General features: G+C 45.7%; 2 protein-coding genes across 2 annotated transcripts in view; one reads left to right on the forward strand and one right to left on the reverse strand.

The window, feature by feature from the left end:
* The window catches only part of LOC146009525 (uncharacterized), a 75,309-nt gene extending 63,703 nt beyond the window's left edge, over nucleotides 1–11,606 (forward strand). The window contains exon 9 of the mRNA XM_083149968.1: nucleotides 9,286–11,606. Within this exon, the coding sequence (XP_083006094.1) occupies nucleotides 9,286–11,291 (2,006 nt within the window). The 3' untranslated portion in view covers nucleotides 11,292–11,606. The remainder of the gene's footprint in view (nucleotides 1–9,285) is intronic.
* LOC146010024 (uncharacterized) overlaps nucleotides 1–21,204 on the reverse strand; it is a 437,588-nt gene that overhangs the window by 199,193 nt on the left and 217,191 nt on the right. The gene's annotated exons all lie outside the window — the stretch shown is intronic.

Genomic DNA, 21,204 nt, shown 5'->3' on the forward strand with positions numbered 1-21,204 from the left:
GGGTGGGGGAGGGTTGGGTGGTTTGGGATTAGGTATGTCACAGTTGGGGATAGACATGCAGGGTGGGGGAGGGTTAGGTAGTTTGGGATTAGGTATGTCACAGTTGGGGATAGACATGCAGGGTGGGGGAGGGTTGGGTGGTTTGGGATTAGGTATGTCACAGTTGGAGATAGACATGCAGGGTGGGGGAGGGTTGGGTGGTTTGGGATTAGGTATGTCACAGTTGGGGATAGACATGCAGGGTGGGGGAGGGTTGGGTGGTTTGGGATTAGGTATGTCACAGTTGGGGATAGATATGCAGGGTGGGGGAGGGTTGGGTGGTTTGGGATTAGGTATGTCACAGTTGGAGATAGACATGCAGGGTGGGGGAGGGTTAGGTGGTTTGGGATTAGGTAGGTCACAGTTGGGGATAGACATGCAGGGTGGGGGAGGGTTGAGTGGTTTGGGATTAGGTATGTCACAGTTGAGGATAGACATGCAGGGTGGGGGAGGGTTGGGAGGTTTGGGATTAGGTATGTCACAGTTGGGAATAGACATGCAGGGTGGGGGAGAATTGGGTGGTTTGGGATTAGGTATGTCACAGTTGGGGATAGACATGCAGGGTGGGGGAGGGTTGGGTGGTTTGGGATTAGGTATGCCACAGTTGGGGATAGACATGCAGGGTGGGGGAGGGTTGGGAGGTTTGGGATTAGGTATGTCACAGTTGGGGATAGACATGCAGGGTGGGGGAGGGTTGGGTGGTTTGGGATTAGGTATGTCACAGTTGGGGATAGACATGCAGGGTGGGAAAGGGTTGGGTGGTTTGGGATTAGGTAGGTCACAGTTGGGGATAGACATGCAGGGTAAGGGAGGGTTGGGTGGTTTGGGATTAGGTAGGTCACAGTTGGGGATAGACATGCAGGGTGGGGGAGGGTTGGGTGGTTTGGGATTAGGTATGTCACAGTTGGGGATATACATGCAGGGTGGGGGAGGGTTGGGTGGTTTGGGATTAGGTATTTCACAGTTGGGGATAGAAATGCAGGGTGGGGGAGGGTTGGGTGGTTTGGGATTAGGTATGTCACAGTTGGGGATAGACATGCAGGGTGGGGGAGGGTTGGGTGGTGTGGGATTAGGTGTGTCACAGTTGGGGATAGACATGCAGGGTGGGGGAGAGTGGGGTGGTTTGGGATTAGGTATGTCACAGTTGAGGATAGACATGCAGGGTGGGGGAGGGTTGGGTGGTTTGGGATTAGGTATGTCACAGTTGGGGATAGACATGCAGGGTGGGGGAGGGTTGGGTGGTTTGGGATTAGGTATGTCACAGTTGGGGATAGACATGCAGGGTGGGGGAGGGTTGGGTGGTTTGGGATTAGGTATGTCACAGTTGGGGATAGACATACAGGGTGGGGTGGTTAGGGATTAGGTATGTCACAGTTGTGGATAGACATGCAGGGTGGGGGAGGGTTAGGTGGTTTGAGATTAGGTAGGTCACAGTTGGGGATAGACATGCAGGGTGGGGGAGGGTTGGATGGTTTGGGATTAGGTATGTCACAGTTGGGGATAGACATGCAGATTGGGGTAGTGTGGGATTAGGTATGTCACAGTTGGGGATAGACATGCAGGGTGGGGGAGGGTTGGATGGTTTGGTATTAGGTATGTCACAGTTGGGGATAGACATGCAGGGTGGGGGAGGGGTAGTTGGTTTGGGATTAGGTATATCACAGTTGGGGATAGACATGCAGGGTGGGGGAGGGTTGTGTGGTTAGGGATTAGGTAGGTCACAGTTGGGGATAGACATGCAGGGTGGGGGAGGGTTAGGTGGTTTGGGATTAGGTAGGTCACAGTTGGGGATAGACATGCAGGGTGGGGGAGGGTTGAGTGGTTTGGGATTAGGTATGTCACAGTTGAGGATAGACATGCAGGGTGGGGGAGGGTTGGGAGGTTTGGGATTAGGTATGTCACAGTTGGGGATAGACATGCAGGGTGGGGGAGAATTGGGTGGTTTGGGATTAGGTATGTCACAGTTGGGGATAGACATGCAGGGTGGGGGAGGGTTGGGTGGTTTGGGATTAGGTATGCCACAGTTGGGGATAGACATGCAAGGTGGGGGAGGGTTGGGAGGTTTGGGATTAGGTATGTCACAGTTGGGGATAGACATGCAGGGTGGGGGAGGGTTGGGTGGTTTGGGATTAGTCATGTCACAGTTGGGGATAGACATGCAGGGTGGGAAAGGGTTGGGTGGTTTGGGATTAGGTAGGTCACAGTTGGGGATAGACATGCAGGGTAAGGGAGGGTTGGGTGGTTTGGGATTAGGTAGGTCACAGTTGGGGATAGACATGCAGGGTGGGGGAGGGTTGGGTGGTTTGGGATTAGGTATGTCACAGTTGGGGATATACATGCAGGGTGGGGGAGGGTTGGGTGGTTTGGGATTAGGTATTTCACAGTTGGGGATAGAAATGCAGGGTGGGGGAGGGTTGGGTGGTTTGGGATTAGGTATGTCACAGTTGGGGATAGACATGCAGGGTGGGGGAGGGTTGGGTGGTGTGGGATTAGGTGTGTCACAGTTGGGGATAGACATGCAGGGTGGGGGAGAGTGGGGTGGTTTGGGATTAGGTATGTCACAGTTGAGGATAGACATGCAGGGTGGGGGAGGGTTGGGTGGTTTGGGATTAGGTATGTCACAGTTGGGGATAGACATGCAGGGTGGGGGAGGGTTGGGTGGTTTGGGATTAGGTATGTCACAGTTGGGGATAGACATGCAGGGTGGGGGAGGGTTGGGTGGTTTGGGATTAGATATGTCACAGTTGGGGATAGACATACAGGGTGGGGTGGTTAGGGATTAGGTATGTCACAGTTGGGGATAGACATGCAGGGTGGGGGAGAGTGGGGTGGTTTGGGATTAGGTATGTCACAGTTGAGGATAGACATGCAGGGTGGGGGAGGGTTGGGTGGTTTGGGATTAGGTATGTCACAGTTGGGGATAGACATGCAGGGTGGGGGAGGGTTGGGTGGTTTGGGATTAGGTATGTCACAGTTGGGGATAGACATGCAGGGTGGGGGAGGGTTGGGAGGTTTGGGATTAGGTATATCACAGTTGGGGATAGACATGCAGGGTGGGGGAGGGTTAGGTGGTTTGAGATTAGGTAGGTCACAGTTGGGGATAGACATGCAGGGTGGGGGAGGGTTGGATGGTTTGGGATTAGGTATGTCACAGTTGGGGATAGACATGCAGATTGGGGTAGTGTGGGATTAGGTATGTCACAGTTGGGGATAGACATGCAGGGTGGGGGAGGGTTGGATGGTTTGGTATTAGGTATGTCACAGTTGGGGATAGACATGCAGGGTGGGGGAGGGTTAGTTGGTTTGGGATTAGGTATATCACAGTTGGGGATAGACATGCAGGGTGGGGGAGGGTTGTGTGGTTCGGGATTAGGTATGTCACAGATGGGGATAGACATGCAGGGTGGGGGAGGGTGGTTTGGGATTAGGTATGTCACAGTTGGGGATAGACATGCAGGGTGGGGGAGGGTTAGGTAGTTTGGGATTAGGTATGTCACAGTTGGGGATAGACATGCAGGGTGGGTGAGGGTTGGGTGGTTTGGGATTAGGTATGTCACAGTTGGGGATAGACATGCAGGGTGGGGGAGGGTTGGGTGGTTTGGGATTAGGTATGTCACAGTTGGGGATAGATATGCAGGGTGGGGGAGGGTTGGGTGGTTTGGGATTAGGTATGTCACAGTTGGAGATAGACATGCAGGGTGGGGGAGGGTTAGGTGGTTTGGGATTAGGTATGTCACAGTTGGAGATAGACATGCAGGGTGGGGGAGGGTTGGGTGGTTTGGGATAAGGTATGTCACAGTTGGGGATAGACATGCAGGGTGGGGGAGGGTTGGGTGGTTTGGGATTAGGTATGTCACAGTTGGGGATAGACATGCAGGGTGGGGGAGGGTTGGGTGGTTTGGGATTAGGTATGTCACAGTTGGGGATAGACATGCAGGGTGGGGGAGGGTTGGGTGGTTTGGGATTAGGTAGGTCACAGTTGGGGATAGACATGCAGGGTGGGGGAGGGTTGAGTGGTTTGGGATTAGGTATGTCACAGTTGAGGATAGACATGCAGGGTGGGGGAGGGTTGGGTGGTGTGGGATTAGGTATGTCACACTTGGGGATAGACATGCACGGTGGGGGAGGGTTAGGTGGTTTGGGATTAGGTATGGCACAGTTGGGGATAGACATGCAGGGTGGGGGAGGGTTGGGTGGTTTGGGATTAGGTATGTCACAGTTGGGGATAGAAATGCAGGGTGGGGGAGGGTTGGGTGGTTTGGGATTAGGTATGTCACAGTTGGGGATAGACATGCAGGGTGGGGGAGGTTTGGGATTAGGTATGTCACAGTTAGGGATACACATGCAATGGAGGGTGGGGTGGTTTGGGATTAGGTATGTCACAGTTGGGGATTGACATGGAGGGTGGGGTGGTTTGGGATTAGGTATGGCACAGTTGGGGATTGACATGGAGGGTGGTAGAGGGTGGGGTGGTTTGGGATTAGGTATGTCACAGTTGGGGTAGACATGCAGGATGGGGGAGGGTGGGGTGGTTCAGGATTAGATATGTGACAGCCTCGAAAAAGCTACTGAGCGAAATGCGCATCGGCATTCACTCTGTGACCTTTTAGCAATGATCTGTGTTTAAAATATACTTGTTTGGTGTTAAAATATTGTGTATAATTGATATAGCGGCAACACTGCCTAAGATACTACTGCGATGAGCGCACGCTAGCCTGTGAGATTGATTCCCTGGCATAAGGGGCGGCTAATCGCATCTGTACTTTATAACTGTTGCGGCGGGGTGTGCTAGCCGGTGAAACACAATCCCCGGCTGGAGGCACCCACCGGCATTTTCTGTTTGAATACTCTTATAACCTTTTGCTATTACACGCAAATCTCCTAAAATCACTGTGGCAATACAAGCCAGTGAAGGAGATTTAGCTTGTTACCTGAATACTCAGGTCACTTTAACATCAGAATAAACGGTGTACTGTATGTCTAGATACAGCCTTATAAATATAATATCTAATGCATTACCTAACTCCTAAGCACTAATCACAAATCTTGTAGCTGTGCAGCAAAAGGACTATATAAGGAGCAAAACACGCTCCTATAGAATGAAACAGAATACCAGTAGTACTTAGCCTGAAAGTGAGAGAAAATAAAAGTGAAATTCTCTCCTGCTAAACCAATAAAACACAATAAATTACATTCATTCTCATGCAATTGTCAATAAGTGTGTGATCAGTGTGATATAATAACACGCACTAAAAAGATTTAATCTCTAAAGACAAAATTGGCAGATTGCCACATGTGTATGCGATTAATGAGAAGTCAGACTCATTTATATGCTTAACGGCAAGGAAACAATTAAAGTAACTCTGTACAGACACTCTGACTAGCAACATAATACTGAATGGTAGCTAACACCATGCGGTATCACGCTGAGTGAATTACAAGTCCAATCTGTCAGTTGCCTGGTGTGTACACAGGAGCGTAAAAACTGTGCCAATAAATGTGTACTGAGAGAAGGATAGTCACAATAACATCACGAATCAAATCGTGTGATCACCTGATCTGCACACTAAATTTCATATATCACATACTGGCAGTGAATATCACGCGGAATTACGCAAAGTGAATTATAAGTTCAATCCAATAAATCGCCTGGTGTATATGCAGAAGCACAATGTACTGTTGTAAAAACAGAATTTTTGCACATAAATATGAACAATAATACAAACTAGAACTTAATACATATGTGCACATGTGCAAATTAACCCCTGCTCATTGATCTTTAGACATTGTTAGCAAGAGGAATATTGGGCTGTACGGCAGACATTCCCTCACATATGTCTTATTTTAAGATCAATTGCACCTCAGGAAAATAATCACATTTGAACAGCCAGAACAAATGACTCCTGACACACTGGAGAGAATATATGATATACACTGCAATAGAGAATAACTCCACCAACAATTGTATCAAGACTATACTGATACAAAATACGCTAGGTGGATACATACAATAATAACAACTGTATCAATTAACACCAACACTGTTGTTTAAGAAATAAATATCTTTTATTACATTTGTAATGAACACAGCTTCTATATAACAGCTAAAAAAGCGATTCCTAAATAAGCTGCAAAAAGGTCACAGAGACACGTTTTAAAAATTTTCTACTTCTTTGTTTTTCTATATCTTTATTTGTTTTTAATATTTTCGCTACGTTTCATCCCTTGTAAAGGGAACTAATTATATAAAGGTTCTATACAACTAATACAGTTGAAAAGCCTGAATATAAATTAAAGTGATGGCCAGATAGGCTAACGTGTTAAACACACACCAATAAAGTATACACCTATTATTAGGTATGTTTTTATGAAAAAGTCCAATAAGAGACATTTTGGGTAAGGAGTGCGCCCCACTTTAAACTGATTTCTTTTCTTTTTCTCCTGCCCTCAGGATTAGATATGTCACAGTTGGGGATTTACATGCAGGGTGGGGTGGTTTGGGATTAGGTATGTCACAGTTGGGATAGACATGCAGGGTGGGGGAGGGTTGGGTGGTTTGGGATTAGGTGTGTCACAGTTGGGATAGACATGCAGGGTGGGGGAGGGTTGGGTGGTTTGGGATTAGGTATGTCACAGTTGGGGATAGACATGCAGGGTGGGGGAGGGTGGGGTGGTTTGGGATTAGGTATGTCACAGTTGGGGATAGACATGCAGGGTGTGGAGGGTTGGGTGGTTTGGGATTAGGTATGTCACAGTTGGGGATAGACATGCAGAGTGGGGGAGGGTGGGGTGGTTTGGGATTAGGTATGTCACAGTTGGGGATAGACATGCAGGGTGGGGGAGGGTTGAGTGGTTTTGGATTAGGTATGTCACAGTTGGGGATAGACATGCAGGGTGGGGGAGGGTTGGGTGGTTTGGGATTAGGTATGTCACAGTTGCGGATAGCCATGCAGGGTGGGGGAGGGTTGGGTGGTTTGGGATTAGGTATGTCACAGTTGGGGATAGACATGCACGGTGGGGAAGGTTTGGGATTAGGTATGTCACAGTTAGGGATACACATGCAATGGAGGGTGGGGTGGTTTGGGATTAGGTATGTCACAGTTGGGGATTGACATGGCGGGTGGGGTGGTTTGGGATTAGGTATGGCACAGTTGGGGATTGACATGGAGGGTGGGGTGGTTTGGGATTAGGTATGTCACAGTTGGGGTAGACATGCAGGATGGGTGAGGGTGGGGTGGTTTGGGATTAGGTATGTCGCAGTTGGGGATTGACATGGAGGGTGGAGTGGTTTGGGATTAGGTATGGCACAGTTGGGGATAGACATGCAGGGTGGGGGAGGGTGGGGTGGTTTGGGATTAGGTGTGTCACAGTTGGGATAGACATGCAGGGTGGGGGAGGGTTGGGTGGTTTGGGATTAGGTGTGTCACAGTTGGGATAGACATGCAGGGTGGGGGAGGGTTGGGTGGTTTGGGATTAGGTGTGTCACAGTTGGGGATAGACATACAGGGTGGGGGAGGGTTGGGTGGTTCGGGATTAGGTATGTTACAGTTGGGGATAGACATGCAGGGTGGAGGGGGGGTTGGGAGGTTTGGGATTGGGTATGTCACAGTTGGGGATAGACATGCAGGGTGGGGGTGGGGGGGTTTGAGTGGTTTGGGATTAGGTATGTCACAGTTGGGGATAGACATGCAGGGTGGGGGAGGGTTGGGTGGTTTGGGATTAGGTGTGTCACAGTTGGGATAGACATGCAGGGTGGGGGAGGGTTGAGTGGTTTTGGATTAGGTATGTCACAGTTGGGGATAGACATGCAGGGTGGGGGAGGGTTAGGTGGTTTGGGATTAGGTAGGTCACAGTTGGGGATAGACATGCAGGGTGGGGGAGGGTTGAGTGGTTTGGGATTAGGTATGTCACAGTTGGGGATAGACATGCACGGTGGGGGAGGTTTGGGATTAGGTATGTCACAGTTAGGGATACACATGCAATGGAGGGTGGGGTGGTTTGGGATTAGGTATGTCACAGTTGGGGATTGACATGGAGGGTGGGGTGGTTTGGGATTAGGTATGGCACAGTTGGGGATTGACATGGAGGGTGGGGTGGTTTGGGATTAGGTATGTCACAGTTGGGGTAGACATGCAGGATGGGTGAGGGTGGGGTGGTTTGGGATTAGGTATGTCGCAGTTGGGGATTGACATGGAGGGTGGAGTGGTTTGGGATTAGGTATGGCACAGTTGGGGATAGACATGCAGGGTGGGGGAGGGTGGGGTGGTTTGGGATTAGGTGTGTCACAGTTGGGATAGACATGCAGGGTGGGGGAGGGTTGGGTGGTTTGGGATTAGGTGTGTCACAGTTGGGATAGACATGCAGGGTGGGGGAGGGTTGGGTGGTTTGGGATTAGGTGTGTCACAGTTGGGGATAGACATACAGGGTGGGGGAGGGTTGGGTGGTTCGGGATTAGGTATGTTACAGTTGGGGATAGACATGCAGGGTGGAGGGGGGGTTGGGAGGTTTGGGATTGGGTATGTCACAGTTGGGGATAGACATGCAGGGTGGGGGTGGGGGGGTTTGAGTGGTTTGGGATTAGGTATGTCACAGTTGGGGATAGACATGCAGGGTGGGGGAGGGTTGGGTGGTTTGGGATTAGGTATGTCACAGTTGGGGATAGACATGCAGGGTGGGGGAGGGTTGGGTGGTTTGGGATTAGGTATGTCACAGTTGGGGATAGACATGCAGGGTGGGGTAGGGTTGGGTGGTTTGGGATTAGGTATGTCACAGTTGAGGATAAATATGTAGGGCCTTTCAGATAAACCCAACTAATTGTGTCCTTAGATATGGGATGTGCATTGAGATGGGGCTGAGGCAGCTGGGGTTACTTGTCCTGTGGCTCAGGGAGCGTGGCGGAGCACCACTCTAGATATATAGATATATATGTATATATAACCACCTGGAGCACTTTGTGTAGTAGTTACGCAGTTGTGTGTAATTCAGCCCACAAGTTTCCTGTATTTATGTATGAGGGCAGTCTGGATCGATATTGGGGTTCAGCAACGTCACTGGCTGACATAATGATGACATCATAGTGACACAGTGATGTAGGGGTGAGCAGTGCTGTCTGGCAGGGAATACAGAGTGTTAGCACCACTGGGGCAGGGACTCATGGGAATTACTGTATAGTCTCTGTAGAGTGGAGTTATGTGTGTACACTGTATAATGACCTGGGCATAATAATAATAGTTATATTATCTCCAGCAGGGGGAGACACAAGCAGGGATGTCCTCGAGGAAGATCGCATCTTGTCTGCAGATACTAAGCTAGAAGATGACATCACACAAGACTCTCCAGGAGACATCCCCACTACCCCAAATATACATCCAGTACCTCCCAGTGCTGATATATCATCTGATCCCTCTAATCGTGATGTCTGTTCTTCTAATACCTCAGCTATTGTTACACATTGTGCAGATCACACACGTGATACACAATGTCCCTGTTCTGAGGGTGGGAATAGTGTGATATCTAAACCACATGTTGTTACACATCAGAGAAGTCCCACATGTGAGAGGCCATTTCCATGCTCTGAGTGTGGGAAATGTTTTACACACCAGTCAATTCTTGTTAATCATCAGAGAAGTCACACAGGCGAGAGGCCATTTTCATGCTCTGAGTGTGGGAAATGTTTTACACAGAAATCAGTTCTTGTTACACATTGGAAATCTCATACAGGAGAGAAACCATTTCCATGCTCTGAGTGTAAGAAATGTTTTACACACCAGTCATTTCTTGTTGAACATCAGAGATCTCACACAGGTGAGAGGCCATTTCCATGCTCTGAGTGTGGGAAATGTTTTATATATAAATCTAGTCTTGTTAAACATCAAAGAAGTCACACAGGTGTGAAACCATTTCCATGTCCAGAGTGCAGGAAATGTTTTAAACACAAATCAGATCTTACTGTACATCTGAGATGTCACACAGGTGAGAAGCCATTTCCATGTTCTGAGTGCGGGAAATGTTTCAGTCAGAAATCAGAACTTGTTAGACATCAGAGAATTCACACAGGTGAGAAACCATTTTCCTGCTCTGAGTGTAAGAAATGTTTTACACACCAGTCATTTCTTGAACATCAGAGATGTCACACAGGTGAGAGGGCATTTCCATGTCCGGAGGGCGGGAAATGTTTTAAACACAAATCAGATCTTGCTGTGCATCTGAGATCTCACACAGGTGAGAGGCCATTTCCATGCTCTGAGTGCGGGAAATGTTTCAGTCACAAATCAAAACTTGTTAGACATCAGAGAATTCACACTGGTGAGAAACCATTTCCATGCTCTGAGTGCGAGAAATGTTTTACACGTAAATCAACCCTTGTTGGTCATCAAAGAAGTCACACAGGTGTGAAACCATTTACATGCTCTGAGTGCGAGAAACTTTTTAGATTCAAAGTAGAACTTGTTAGACATCAGTTAATTCACACAGGTGTGAAACCATTTCCATGCTCTGAGTGTGGGAAATGTTTCAGTCAGAAATCAAAACTTGTTAGACATCAGAGAATTCACACAGGTGAGAAACCATTTCCATGCTCTGAGTGCGAGAAATGTTTTACACGTAAATCAACCCTTGTGGGTCATCAAAGAAGTCACACAGGTGTGAAACCATTTACATGCTCTGAGTGCGAGAAACTTTTTAGATTCAAAGTAGAACTTGTTAGACATCAGTTAATTCACACAGGTGAGAAACCATTTCCATGCTCTGAATGCACAAAACGTTTTAGACGCAAATCAGAACTTGTTACACATCGGAGAAGTCACACAGGTGAGAAGCCTTTTCCATGTTCTGAGTGTGGGAAATGTTTTAAACAGAAATCAGAACTTGTTACACATCAGAGAAGTCACACAGGTGAGAAGCCATTTCCATGCTCCGAGTGTGGAAAATGTTTTACACAGAAACCAAGTCTTGTTAGACATCAAAGAATTCACACAGGTGAGAAACCATTTCCATGTCCAGAGTGCGGGAAATGTTTTAAACACAAATCAGATCTTGCTGTACATCTGAGATGTCACACAGGTGAGAAACCATTTCCATGTTCTGAGTGCGAGAAATGTTTTACACAGAAATCACAGCTTGTAATACATGAGAGAAGACACACAGGTGAGAAGCCATTTCCATGTTCTGAGTGCGAGAAATGTTTTACACAGAAATCACAGCTTGTAATACATGAGAGAAGACACACGGATGAGAGGCTTTTCTCATGCTGAGTGAGAATTGTTTTCTGTATAAATCAGGTCTTGTTAGACATCAGAGAAGTCACACAGGTGAGGCCATATGCATTCTAGGAGGTTTAGAAATGTTTTACATAAGTATCCGATCTTGCTAACCATCAGAATTCACACAAGATCTGATCTTACATAGTAGTTAAGGATGAATAAAGACTTGCGTCCTTCGAGTTCAACCTAGGTTTATTAGCTTAACCCTTGTTTATATGTAGTGAATACTGATATTTTTAAAGAAAGATTATTATTCTTATTTGTATCCCTGGATGTTTTTAACCAATAAAGGTTTGTCCAACCCTATTTATTTTTTTTCCATTTAATTTTTTGTTATTTTGCAAAAAATATTAAAATACATAACACACAACATTGCACTGTTACTGCACTATGCTACTGTGTGACGATCTTAACCCCTTACCGCCGCAGCCTGTTTTTGCCTTCCTGACAGAGCCCTTTTTTTCAAATCTGACATGTATCACTTAAGTGGGGATAACTTTTTTTTGCTTTTACTTATCCCAGTGATTTTGAGATTGTTTTCTCGTGACACATTGTACTTTAAGTTAGTGGTAAATTTTGGTCGATACAGTCTTTTTTTTTTTTTTGTGAAAATACCAAAATGTAGTAAAAAAATTGAACATTTTGCAATTTGCAAAATGTTACATTTTCTGCTTGTGAGACAAATAATCATACCACTCAAAATAGTTAATAACTAACAAAGATCATGGGGCGAAATGTAATAGGGTGCGATTTTTTAGACTAAAAAAAAATCGCACCAAATCGCACCTTTAAAAATCGCATTTTTTGCTGCGAATTCCCATATGTAATGAGATGCGAATTTGCGGCAAAAAATGCAATTTCGGGCGATTTTTAGTCATGAAAATGTGCGCATTTTCATAAATGCGATTTTGTGCAAAAAAAAAAAAAGTTAAAAAAAAAACAGCGTGGGGTCCCCCCTTCTAAGCATAACCAGCCCCAGGCTCATTGAGCCGGACCTGGTTCCAAAAATACGGGGGACAAAAAATCTGGGGGTCCCCCGTATTTTGAAACCAGCACCGGGCTCCAACAGCCCGCGGTGTCATGCCACAGCCGGGGGACACTTTTTATACAAGGTCCCCCGGCCAAAACATGAGCACCGTGGCTGGTCAGCCTTGGACGGGGTACCTGGAGGAGTGGGGACCCCCCCAATAAAGGGGTCCCCCCCCAGGCTTCACCCGTCCAGGGCTGAAGCCCGGGGCTGTCACCGGCGTCCGTGGCCAGTGGACGCCGGCCTGATAGGGTTAAATCGATCATACGTTACATTGCTTTATACCGGAGAACTACAAGTGCCAGCAGACCTCCGCCGCATGCTGGGACTTGGAGAACCACAAGTCCCAGCATGCGGGGCATTAATGGGCCCGCTGGGACTTGTAGTCCACCTGTAAAAAGAATGTTTATAAAAAACACACACACAGAGAAGTAAAAGTTTATTACACACACACCTCACTTTTACACCAGCGTTACTTACCATTCCTGGATCCAGCGCTGGTCTGGCTGCTTCACAGCCGGCTCCCCCCGCACTGACAGGCAGCGGGGAGAACCGGCTTTCTCCGTTGCCTCTAACAGCTTCTGTAGCGCTGTCCCAGCGCTACAGAGGCTGAGAGCGCGATTGGCTGAGCTATGCGTCTCCATGGAGACGCATAGCTCAGCCAATCAGGACTGAGCTATGCGTCTCCATGGAGACGTATCGGCCAATCACGCTCTCAGCCTCTGCTGTCCGCTCGCCACGCTTCGAGCTCGGTGGCTCGCCACACTTTCTATTCTCAACTCCACGCCAACGTGGATAGTGGGGGTATGAAAAGGTCGTAGGACGCGTACCGCCGCCCCTCGCGGGCTCGCTGCGCTCCCACGCTTCGGGTTGGCGTTGATAGTGGGGATGTTACAGTGTGAAAAATGACATTTGGGGTGCTTTTTACATGATTTCAACTCATGTCCATAATTTCAGTGAAAAATTACATCGCATCAGATCGCATGCGATGCGATTTTTCCATATACGATGCACATCGTGGGAGCCGTGATTGTACACAAGTACCGGATGAACAATTGTACCTGTTGTATTTTTATTGAGTTGGTTGCTAGTGGTACTACTTTTAAGGCCGTGTTCCATTCTATTTCTGTTAATGTTCCCTTCCCACGTCTACTGACCATTTAGATGCAACCCATCCTCGTATATTACTTCTACCAGCTGGTTATATAATCTCGACACCCTTTTCTTTTTACCTCCTTCTATTAAGGCTTTTTTGATCGGGGATACTGAAAATTTAGGAGTAATGTTTTTAAATTGGGCTTCCAGGGCGCTCCTTATTTGTAAAAATCTAAAAAAGAACGAGCGTGGTAAAGCATATCCCATAAGGACCCCATATTCCATCTGATTGTACCAACTCGAGTTGTTTAAAACGTGTATAATCCGATATAGGGTGCTCTATTTCTATATCATTGTATTTAATTAGTTTGCCAACCTCTCGCCAAATCTTTACCGCCTGTACCACAAGGGGTGCGTCTTTACTGGTGATTATTCCCTTTAACAGATGCTGTAATGGACTGTTGCTTACATTCCCTTGTGCTACCAAAACCCTGACCAGGTTACTCCCTATATCCTCCGTCACCCATTCCCGTATATGTGTTAATGGACCAACCAAATAATACAGTCCAAAATTCGGTAGGGATAATCCTCCTTGCCCCTTTTTTCTCATAAGGGTATCTAGTTTAATTTTTACCCTTTTTTTTGTCCCATAAAAAGGATGAGATTAGACTGTTTAACTTGTTAACCCCTTACCGCCGCAGCCTGTTTTTGCCTTCCTGACAGAGCCCTTTTTTTCAAATCTGACAGGTATCACTTAAGTGGGGATAACTTTTTTTTGCTTTTACTTATCCCAGTGATTTTGAGATTGTTTTCTCGTGACACATTGTACTTCAAGTTAGTGGTAAATTTTGGTCGATACAGTCTGTGTTTTTTTGTGAAAAATACCAAAATGTCGTAAAAAAATTGAAAATTTAGCAATTTTCAAAATGTTAAATTTTCTGCTTGTGAGACAAATAATCATACCACTCAAAATAGTTAATAACTAACATAGACCATATGTCTACTTTATGTTTCCATCATTATTTCAACCTCCTTTTAATTTTTTTGGACACTAGGAGGCTTAAAATATGAATAGCAAATTCTCAAGAAAATTTCAAACACTGATTTTTTAGTGTACATTTCAAACCCCCAGGGGTTTCACCAATTGTGGTACAACTGGGCTGTGAAAATGAAAAATTACATTTTTTACACAAAAATGCAGTTCTGGCTCAAAATTTTTCATTTTCACAAGGAATGAAGGAGACAAAGCACCCCAAAATATGTGCCCCAATTTCTCCCGAGTACGGCAATGCCTCATATGTGACCAAAAAATACCATTTGGGTGCATGGCAGGACTCAGAAGGGAAGGAGTGATTTTTGGATTTTGCAGCACAGATTCTGGTGGAATGAATGGTGGGTGCTATGTCGCATTAGCAAGACCCCCTAAGCACCAATACAGTGGAACCCCCCCACAAGTGACCCCATTTTGCAAACTACACCCCTCAGGGAATTCATCTAGGGGTATAGTGTACATTTCAAACCCCCAGGGGTTTCACCAATTGTGGTACAACTGGGCTGTGAAAATGAAAAATTAAATTTTTTTACACAAAAATGCAGTTCTGGCTCAAAATTTTTCATTTTCACAAGGAATGAAGGAGACAAAGCACCCCAAAATCTGTGCCCCAATTTCTCCCGAGTACGGCAATGCCTCATATGTGACCAAAAAATACCATTTGGGTGCATGGCAGGACTCCGAAGGGAAGGAGTGATTTTTGGATTTTGCAGCACAGATTCTGGTGGAATGAATGGTGGGTGCTATGTCGCATTAGCAAGACCCCCGAAGCACGGTGAAATGATGAACCTAATAATCCATAGATGTGTGGTATATTTTAAAGCACTCCTTCATACATAGGCCGGGTTTGTCGGGGCAAGTTTCACAGTGGAAAATAGTTTGCTTTCGTATTCCCTTTTTATAGCAAACTTTGCACCTTTTTTGTGTCCTGCCCTTTTTTCCAGTGGAGGGGATTTCGTTAGGAAAATGCTGCCCTGATACAATACGGGGGCCAGTACTAGAAGTACTGGGGCCAGTACTAGAAGTACTGGGGCCCTCTGCCTGCTGGTTCCCAAATATTAGGCCCTTTATGACTTCCTCTTGAAAGTGCATAAATGTCCCCGTCTGGCTGGTAGAACGGAAAAGTACGTAAGCGTTATACAGTGCCATCTGGATGATATACACGGCCAGCTTCTTGTACCATATTTTTGTTTTCCGCAGGGCACTGTACGGCTGGTACTGTCTCCGTGAATTGTTGTCAGTATAAGGACATCCCTCTTGTCCTTATATTTGACCAACAACATATTTTCGGTGCATATTCCCCTGCTTTCACCCTTTCTCAGTAATTGGGCAACGTGCGTTTTTGGGAGGCCTCTTTGGTTCTTGCGCACAGTACCGCAAGCTGCTGTACCTCTTGAACCAAGGGCCTTAAATGGGGATGCTGGTGTAAAAGTTATCCACATAGAGGTGATAACCTTTATCCAGGAAGGGGTGCACTAAATCCCAGACAATCTTTCCACTAACACCTATGAGGGAGGGGGGCATTCTGGCGGTTCAATTCTTGTGTCCTTCCCTTTATATACCCTAAACCTGTGGGTGTACCCTGAGGTGCTTTCACACAGCTTATACATTTTTATGCCATACCTTGCCCTCTTATTGGGAAGGTACTGGCGGAATTTAACCCTTCCTTTAAAATGTATAAGTGACTCGTCCACACAAATGAATTTTTGGGGGATGTACATCTCAGCAAATTTGGCGCTGAAATGATCAATGACCGGCCTAACTTTGAATAGCCGGTCAAAGGTGGGATCATCTCTGGGTGGGCACTGTGCATTATCATTGTAATGCAAAAATTTAAGGATCGTCTCAAAACGAGTCCGGGTCATGGCCATACGATGAAGTGGGGTGCTGTACAGAACATATGTACTCCAATATTGCCTAATTTCTGGCTTTTTAACTATGCCCATATGTAACACCAGACCCCAAAACGTCATCATCTCTACTGCATCTACAGGGGTCCACCTAGCAAATTATGACGTGGGGTTTTGGGCAATAAACTGCTGGGCATATAAATTACTTTGGTCCACCATTAAATTTATAAAATCATCAGAGAAAAAGACTTTGAAAAAGTCAATTTCTTTGAGGCCTGTACTATCAAATTGGATTCCTGGGTTGGCCAAAAACTCAGGAACCTGGGGCTCAAAATTGTCTGGTGGTGGGGTCCATACGAGATCAATCATTGGGGGGGGTCTCAGCTGCTCTACGGGGGCGTCTTTGAGGGGGTCCCTCATCACTAGAGGAGGAAGAGGAGCTTAAGACAAATGCCAATTCATCGCTTGCTTCACTGGCTGTGTCAGTGTCAGAGGCAAGAAGGGCATATGCCTCCTCCGCTGAAAACAGTCTTTGCGATGATTGGGACATTTTTATTATTTTTAAGTGTAGTGTTTCAACACGTGTATAGTGTAGGGGGGGGGGGTACAAACTTTATTTCAACACGGGGGGTATGTAGTGTGTATGTAGTGCTTTAACACGTGTAAGTTTAAAAGAAAAAAAAAAAAAGCTCCTGCGCCAAAAATTGAGCACAGATGTTGGTCAGTAACGTCCATCACTGATCAGCGCTCAGCGGGCACAGGACACCCACAAAAGCACCGTGGGTGTAAAAACAATAAAAAAAAAAAAACCACAGCACTCTCCAAAAAAAAAAAACAATGAAAAAAAACTGCAGAAAAAAAATTATATCAACCCTGTGCCAAAAATGCTGTTCAGTGATGTACGTCACTGATCAGCGCTCAGCGGCCACAGGACACCCACAAAAGCAACGTGGGTGTAAAAACAATAAAAAAAAAAAAACACAGCACTCTCCAAAAAAAAACCAATTAAAAAAAACTGCAGAAAAAAAATTATATCAACCCTGTGCCAAAAATGCTGTTCAGTGATGTACGTCACTGATCAGCGCTCAGCGGCCACAGGACACCCACAAAAGCAACGTGGGTGTAAAAACAATTTAAAAAAAAAAACCACAGCACTCTCCAAAAAAAAAAACAATTAAAAAAAACTGCAGAAAAAAAATTATATCAACCCTGTGCCAAAAATGCTGTTCAGTGATGTACGTCACTGATCAGCGCTCAGCGGCCACAGGACACCCACAAAAGCAACGTGGGTGTAAAAACAATTTAAAAAAAAAAAAACCACAGCACTCTCCAAAAAAAAAAAACAATTAAAAAAAACTGCAGAAAAAAATTATATCAACCCTGTGCCAAAAATGCTGTTCAGTGATGTACGTCACTGATCAGCGCTCAGCGGCCACAGGACACCCACAAAAGCAACGTGGGTGTAAAAACAATTTAAAAAAAAAAAACCACAGCACTCTCCAAAAAAAAAACAATAAAAAAAAACTGCAGAAAAAAAATTATATCAACCCTGTGCCAAAAATGCTGTTCAGTGATGTACGTCACTGATCAGCGCTCAGCGGCCACAGGACACCCACAAAAGCAACGTGGGTGTAAAAACAATTAAAAAAAAAAAACCCACAGCACTCTCCAAAAAAAAAACTGCAGAAAAAAAACTGCAGAAAAAAAATTATATCAACCCTGTGCCAAAAATGCTGTTCAGTGATGTACGTCACTGATCAGCGCTCAGCGGCCACAGGACACCCACAAAAGCAACGTGGGTGTAAAAACAAAACCCCACTGCACTCTCCAAAAAAAACAACAACTGCAGATCTGTGATGCAGTGATGCAACACTGATTAGCAGTGAGGGGCAGCAGGCACACAACTGTGGGTGCAACCTGACAGGGTATATATATAAAAAAAATTCCATGCACCCCAAAAAAGGTGCTGATCACTTAGTTTATAGTGATCAGCACAAAAGGGGGGCAGCAGGGGGGAGCAGATACAAAATTATAGCACAAAATTATAGCACACAAAATTATCTCTGCCACAATGACGCTGCTGCTGCAGCAGCAGCAGCAGCAAAACAAGGAAGTCACAGCAGGAGCTGGCAGCACGGATGCCACCAACGATCAGGTCAGTATAGGGCACAGATGGGCACGGATACCGCTCTGCACGCTGTTCCTGACCGGAATGGCGGCTGCAGGGCTGTCTCCGTTACTTCATCTGAGGTGAAATGGCTGTGATTGGTCCGTCGGTCCGACGGACCAATCACAGCCTTTTGGGGGCAGGTGGGGTGACACCAGTGTCACCCTTACACCCGGTGGTGATTGGTGCTGTACTTAACAGCACCAATCACCACCGATCCCTGTGTCACCGGCGAACGTTATTCGCCGGTGACACAAAAAACGCTGTAATTGGCTGTTCACATTGAACAGCCAATCACAGCGATCGCCGAACGGGGGGGGTATCGCTGCCCCCCCTGGGCAATGAGGGAAGATGTCTGCTGTCAGGGACAGTAGACATCGTCCCTCTGTCACCGCGTCTCTAGACGCAGTGGCACTTTGAAGTCATGACGTACATGTACGTCATGTGTCGGGAAGTACATCCCGGCCATGATGTACATGTACGTCAAATGTCGGGAAGGGGTTAAAGATGGCCAATGTTAGTTATACCGGTGACTGCTGTAGCACATATAAGAATTTTGGTAGCACGATCATTTTTATTAAATTCACCCGGCCTGTAATTGAGAGGGGCAGTTTGTTCCAGGACTTGACTTTAATAATAAACGTAATCCAGCATGGGGTCACTTGTGGGGGGTTCCACTGTATTGGTGCTTCGGGGGTCTTGCTAATGCGACATAGCACCCACCAACATTCCACCAGAATCTGTGCTGCAAAATCAAAATATCACTCCTTCCCTTCTGAGTCCTGCCATTTTTTGGTCACACATGAGGCATTGTCGTACTCGGGAGAAATTGGGGCACAGATTTTGGGGTGCTTTGTCTCCTTCATTCCTTGTGAAAATGAAAAATTTTGAGCCAGAACTGCATTTTTGTGTAAAAAAATTTAATTTTTCATTTGCACAGCCCAGTTGTATCAAAATTGGTGAAACCCCTGGGGGTTTGAAATATACACTATACCCCTAGATGAATTCCCTGAGGGGTGTAGTTTGCAAAATGGGGTCACTTGTGGGGGGGGTTCCACTGTATTGGTGCTTCGGGGGTCTTGCTAATGCGACATAGCACCCACCAACATTCCACCAGAATCTGAGCTGCAAAATCCAAAAATCACTCCTTCCCTTCTGAGTCCTGCCATGCACCCAAATGGTATTTTTTGGTCACATGTGAGGCATTGCGGTACTCGGGAGAAATTGGGGCACAGATTTTGGGGTGCTTTGTCTCCTTCATTCCTTGTGAAAATGAAAAATTGAGCCAGAACTGCATTTTTGTGTAAAAAATTTAATTTTTCATTTGCACAGCCCAGTTGTATCAAAATTGGTGAAACCCCTGGGGGTTTGAAATGTACACTATACCCCTAGATGAATTCCCTGAGGGGTGTAGTTTGCAAAATGGGGTCACTTGTGGGGGGGGGGGGGTTCCTAACTTTTAGCATCTTATGGTGCCTAGAAACCGCAAAAATGGGGTTCGGGGGAAGTGGAGGTATCAATCCGCACACTGATGATTCTGACCCTTCTAATTATTTGGATCTCTAGGGGCCGCCTTTTCATAGAGTTTCTGGGTGGCGGGGGTGCTATCCGGGCAAAAGTTGGCAAAGTACATATGAAGAAAAAGAATTTGCGCTGTGGATGCACACCTAGAAAGATCTTTCTAGGTGTGCATCCACAGCGCAAATTCTTTTTCTTTATATGTACGGTGCCTAGAAACCTACATGGTGCCTAAAAAATAATCTCATAAAAAGGAGGCTCCAAAATCAAGTAGGTGCTCCTTCTATTATGAAGCCTGTGGTTTGGTCAACGTGCACACTAGGGCCACATATAGGATATTTATGAAAACAAAAGAATTGGGGGAATCAATTTTTAGTCACATTTCTCTAGTAAAATCTACTGTGTTCCTTAGAAAAATGTATTAAAATTGCAAATCTGCAAAAAAAATGAAATTTTGAAATTTCACCTACACTTTGTTTTAATTCCTGTGAAACACCTAAAGGTTTAACAAACTTCCAAAATGCTGTTTTGAATACTGTGAGGGGTGCAGTTTTTGAAATGGCATCATTTATGGGGGTGTCTCACATACAAGTCCCTCAAAGTCACATCAGAACTGAACTGGTCCCTAAAAAAATCAGTGTTTGAAATTTTCTTGAAAATTTGAGAATTTGCTATTCATATTTTAAGCCTCCTAGTGTCCAAAAAAATTAAAAGGAGGCTGAAATAATGATGGAAACATAAAGTAGACATATGGTCTATGTTAGTTATTAATTATTTTGAGTGGTATGATTATTTGTCTCACAAGCAGAAAATTTAACATTTTGAAAATTGCTAAATTTTCCATTTTTTTACGACATTTTGGTATTTTTCACAAAAAAACACAGACTGTATCGACCCAAATTTACCACTAACTTGAAGTACAATGTGTCACGAGAAAACAGTCTCAAAATCACTGGGATAAGTAAAAGCAAAAAAAAGTTATCCCCACTTAAGTGATACCTGTCAGATTTGAAAAAAAGGGCTCTGTCAGGAAGGCAAAAACATGCTGCGTCAGGAAGGGGTTAAAAAGGCAAAGTATATAATGACCTTAGGCCATGGTGAACGGATCTCTCGTGCCTCATTCGACGGCATACACCCTAGTATTGAATCTCCCAATCAGTGGCGTAACTACTGCAAGGCAGACCCAGCTGCCGCTT

This window comes from Crinia signifera, chromosome 6 (genome assembly GCF_055691185.1).
Source record: "Crinia signifera chromosome 6, ASM5569118v1, whole genome shotgun sequence".
NCBI lineage: Eukaryota > Metazoa > Chordata > Amphibia > Anura > Myobatrachidae > Crinia > Crinia signifera.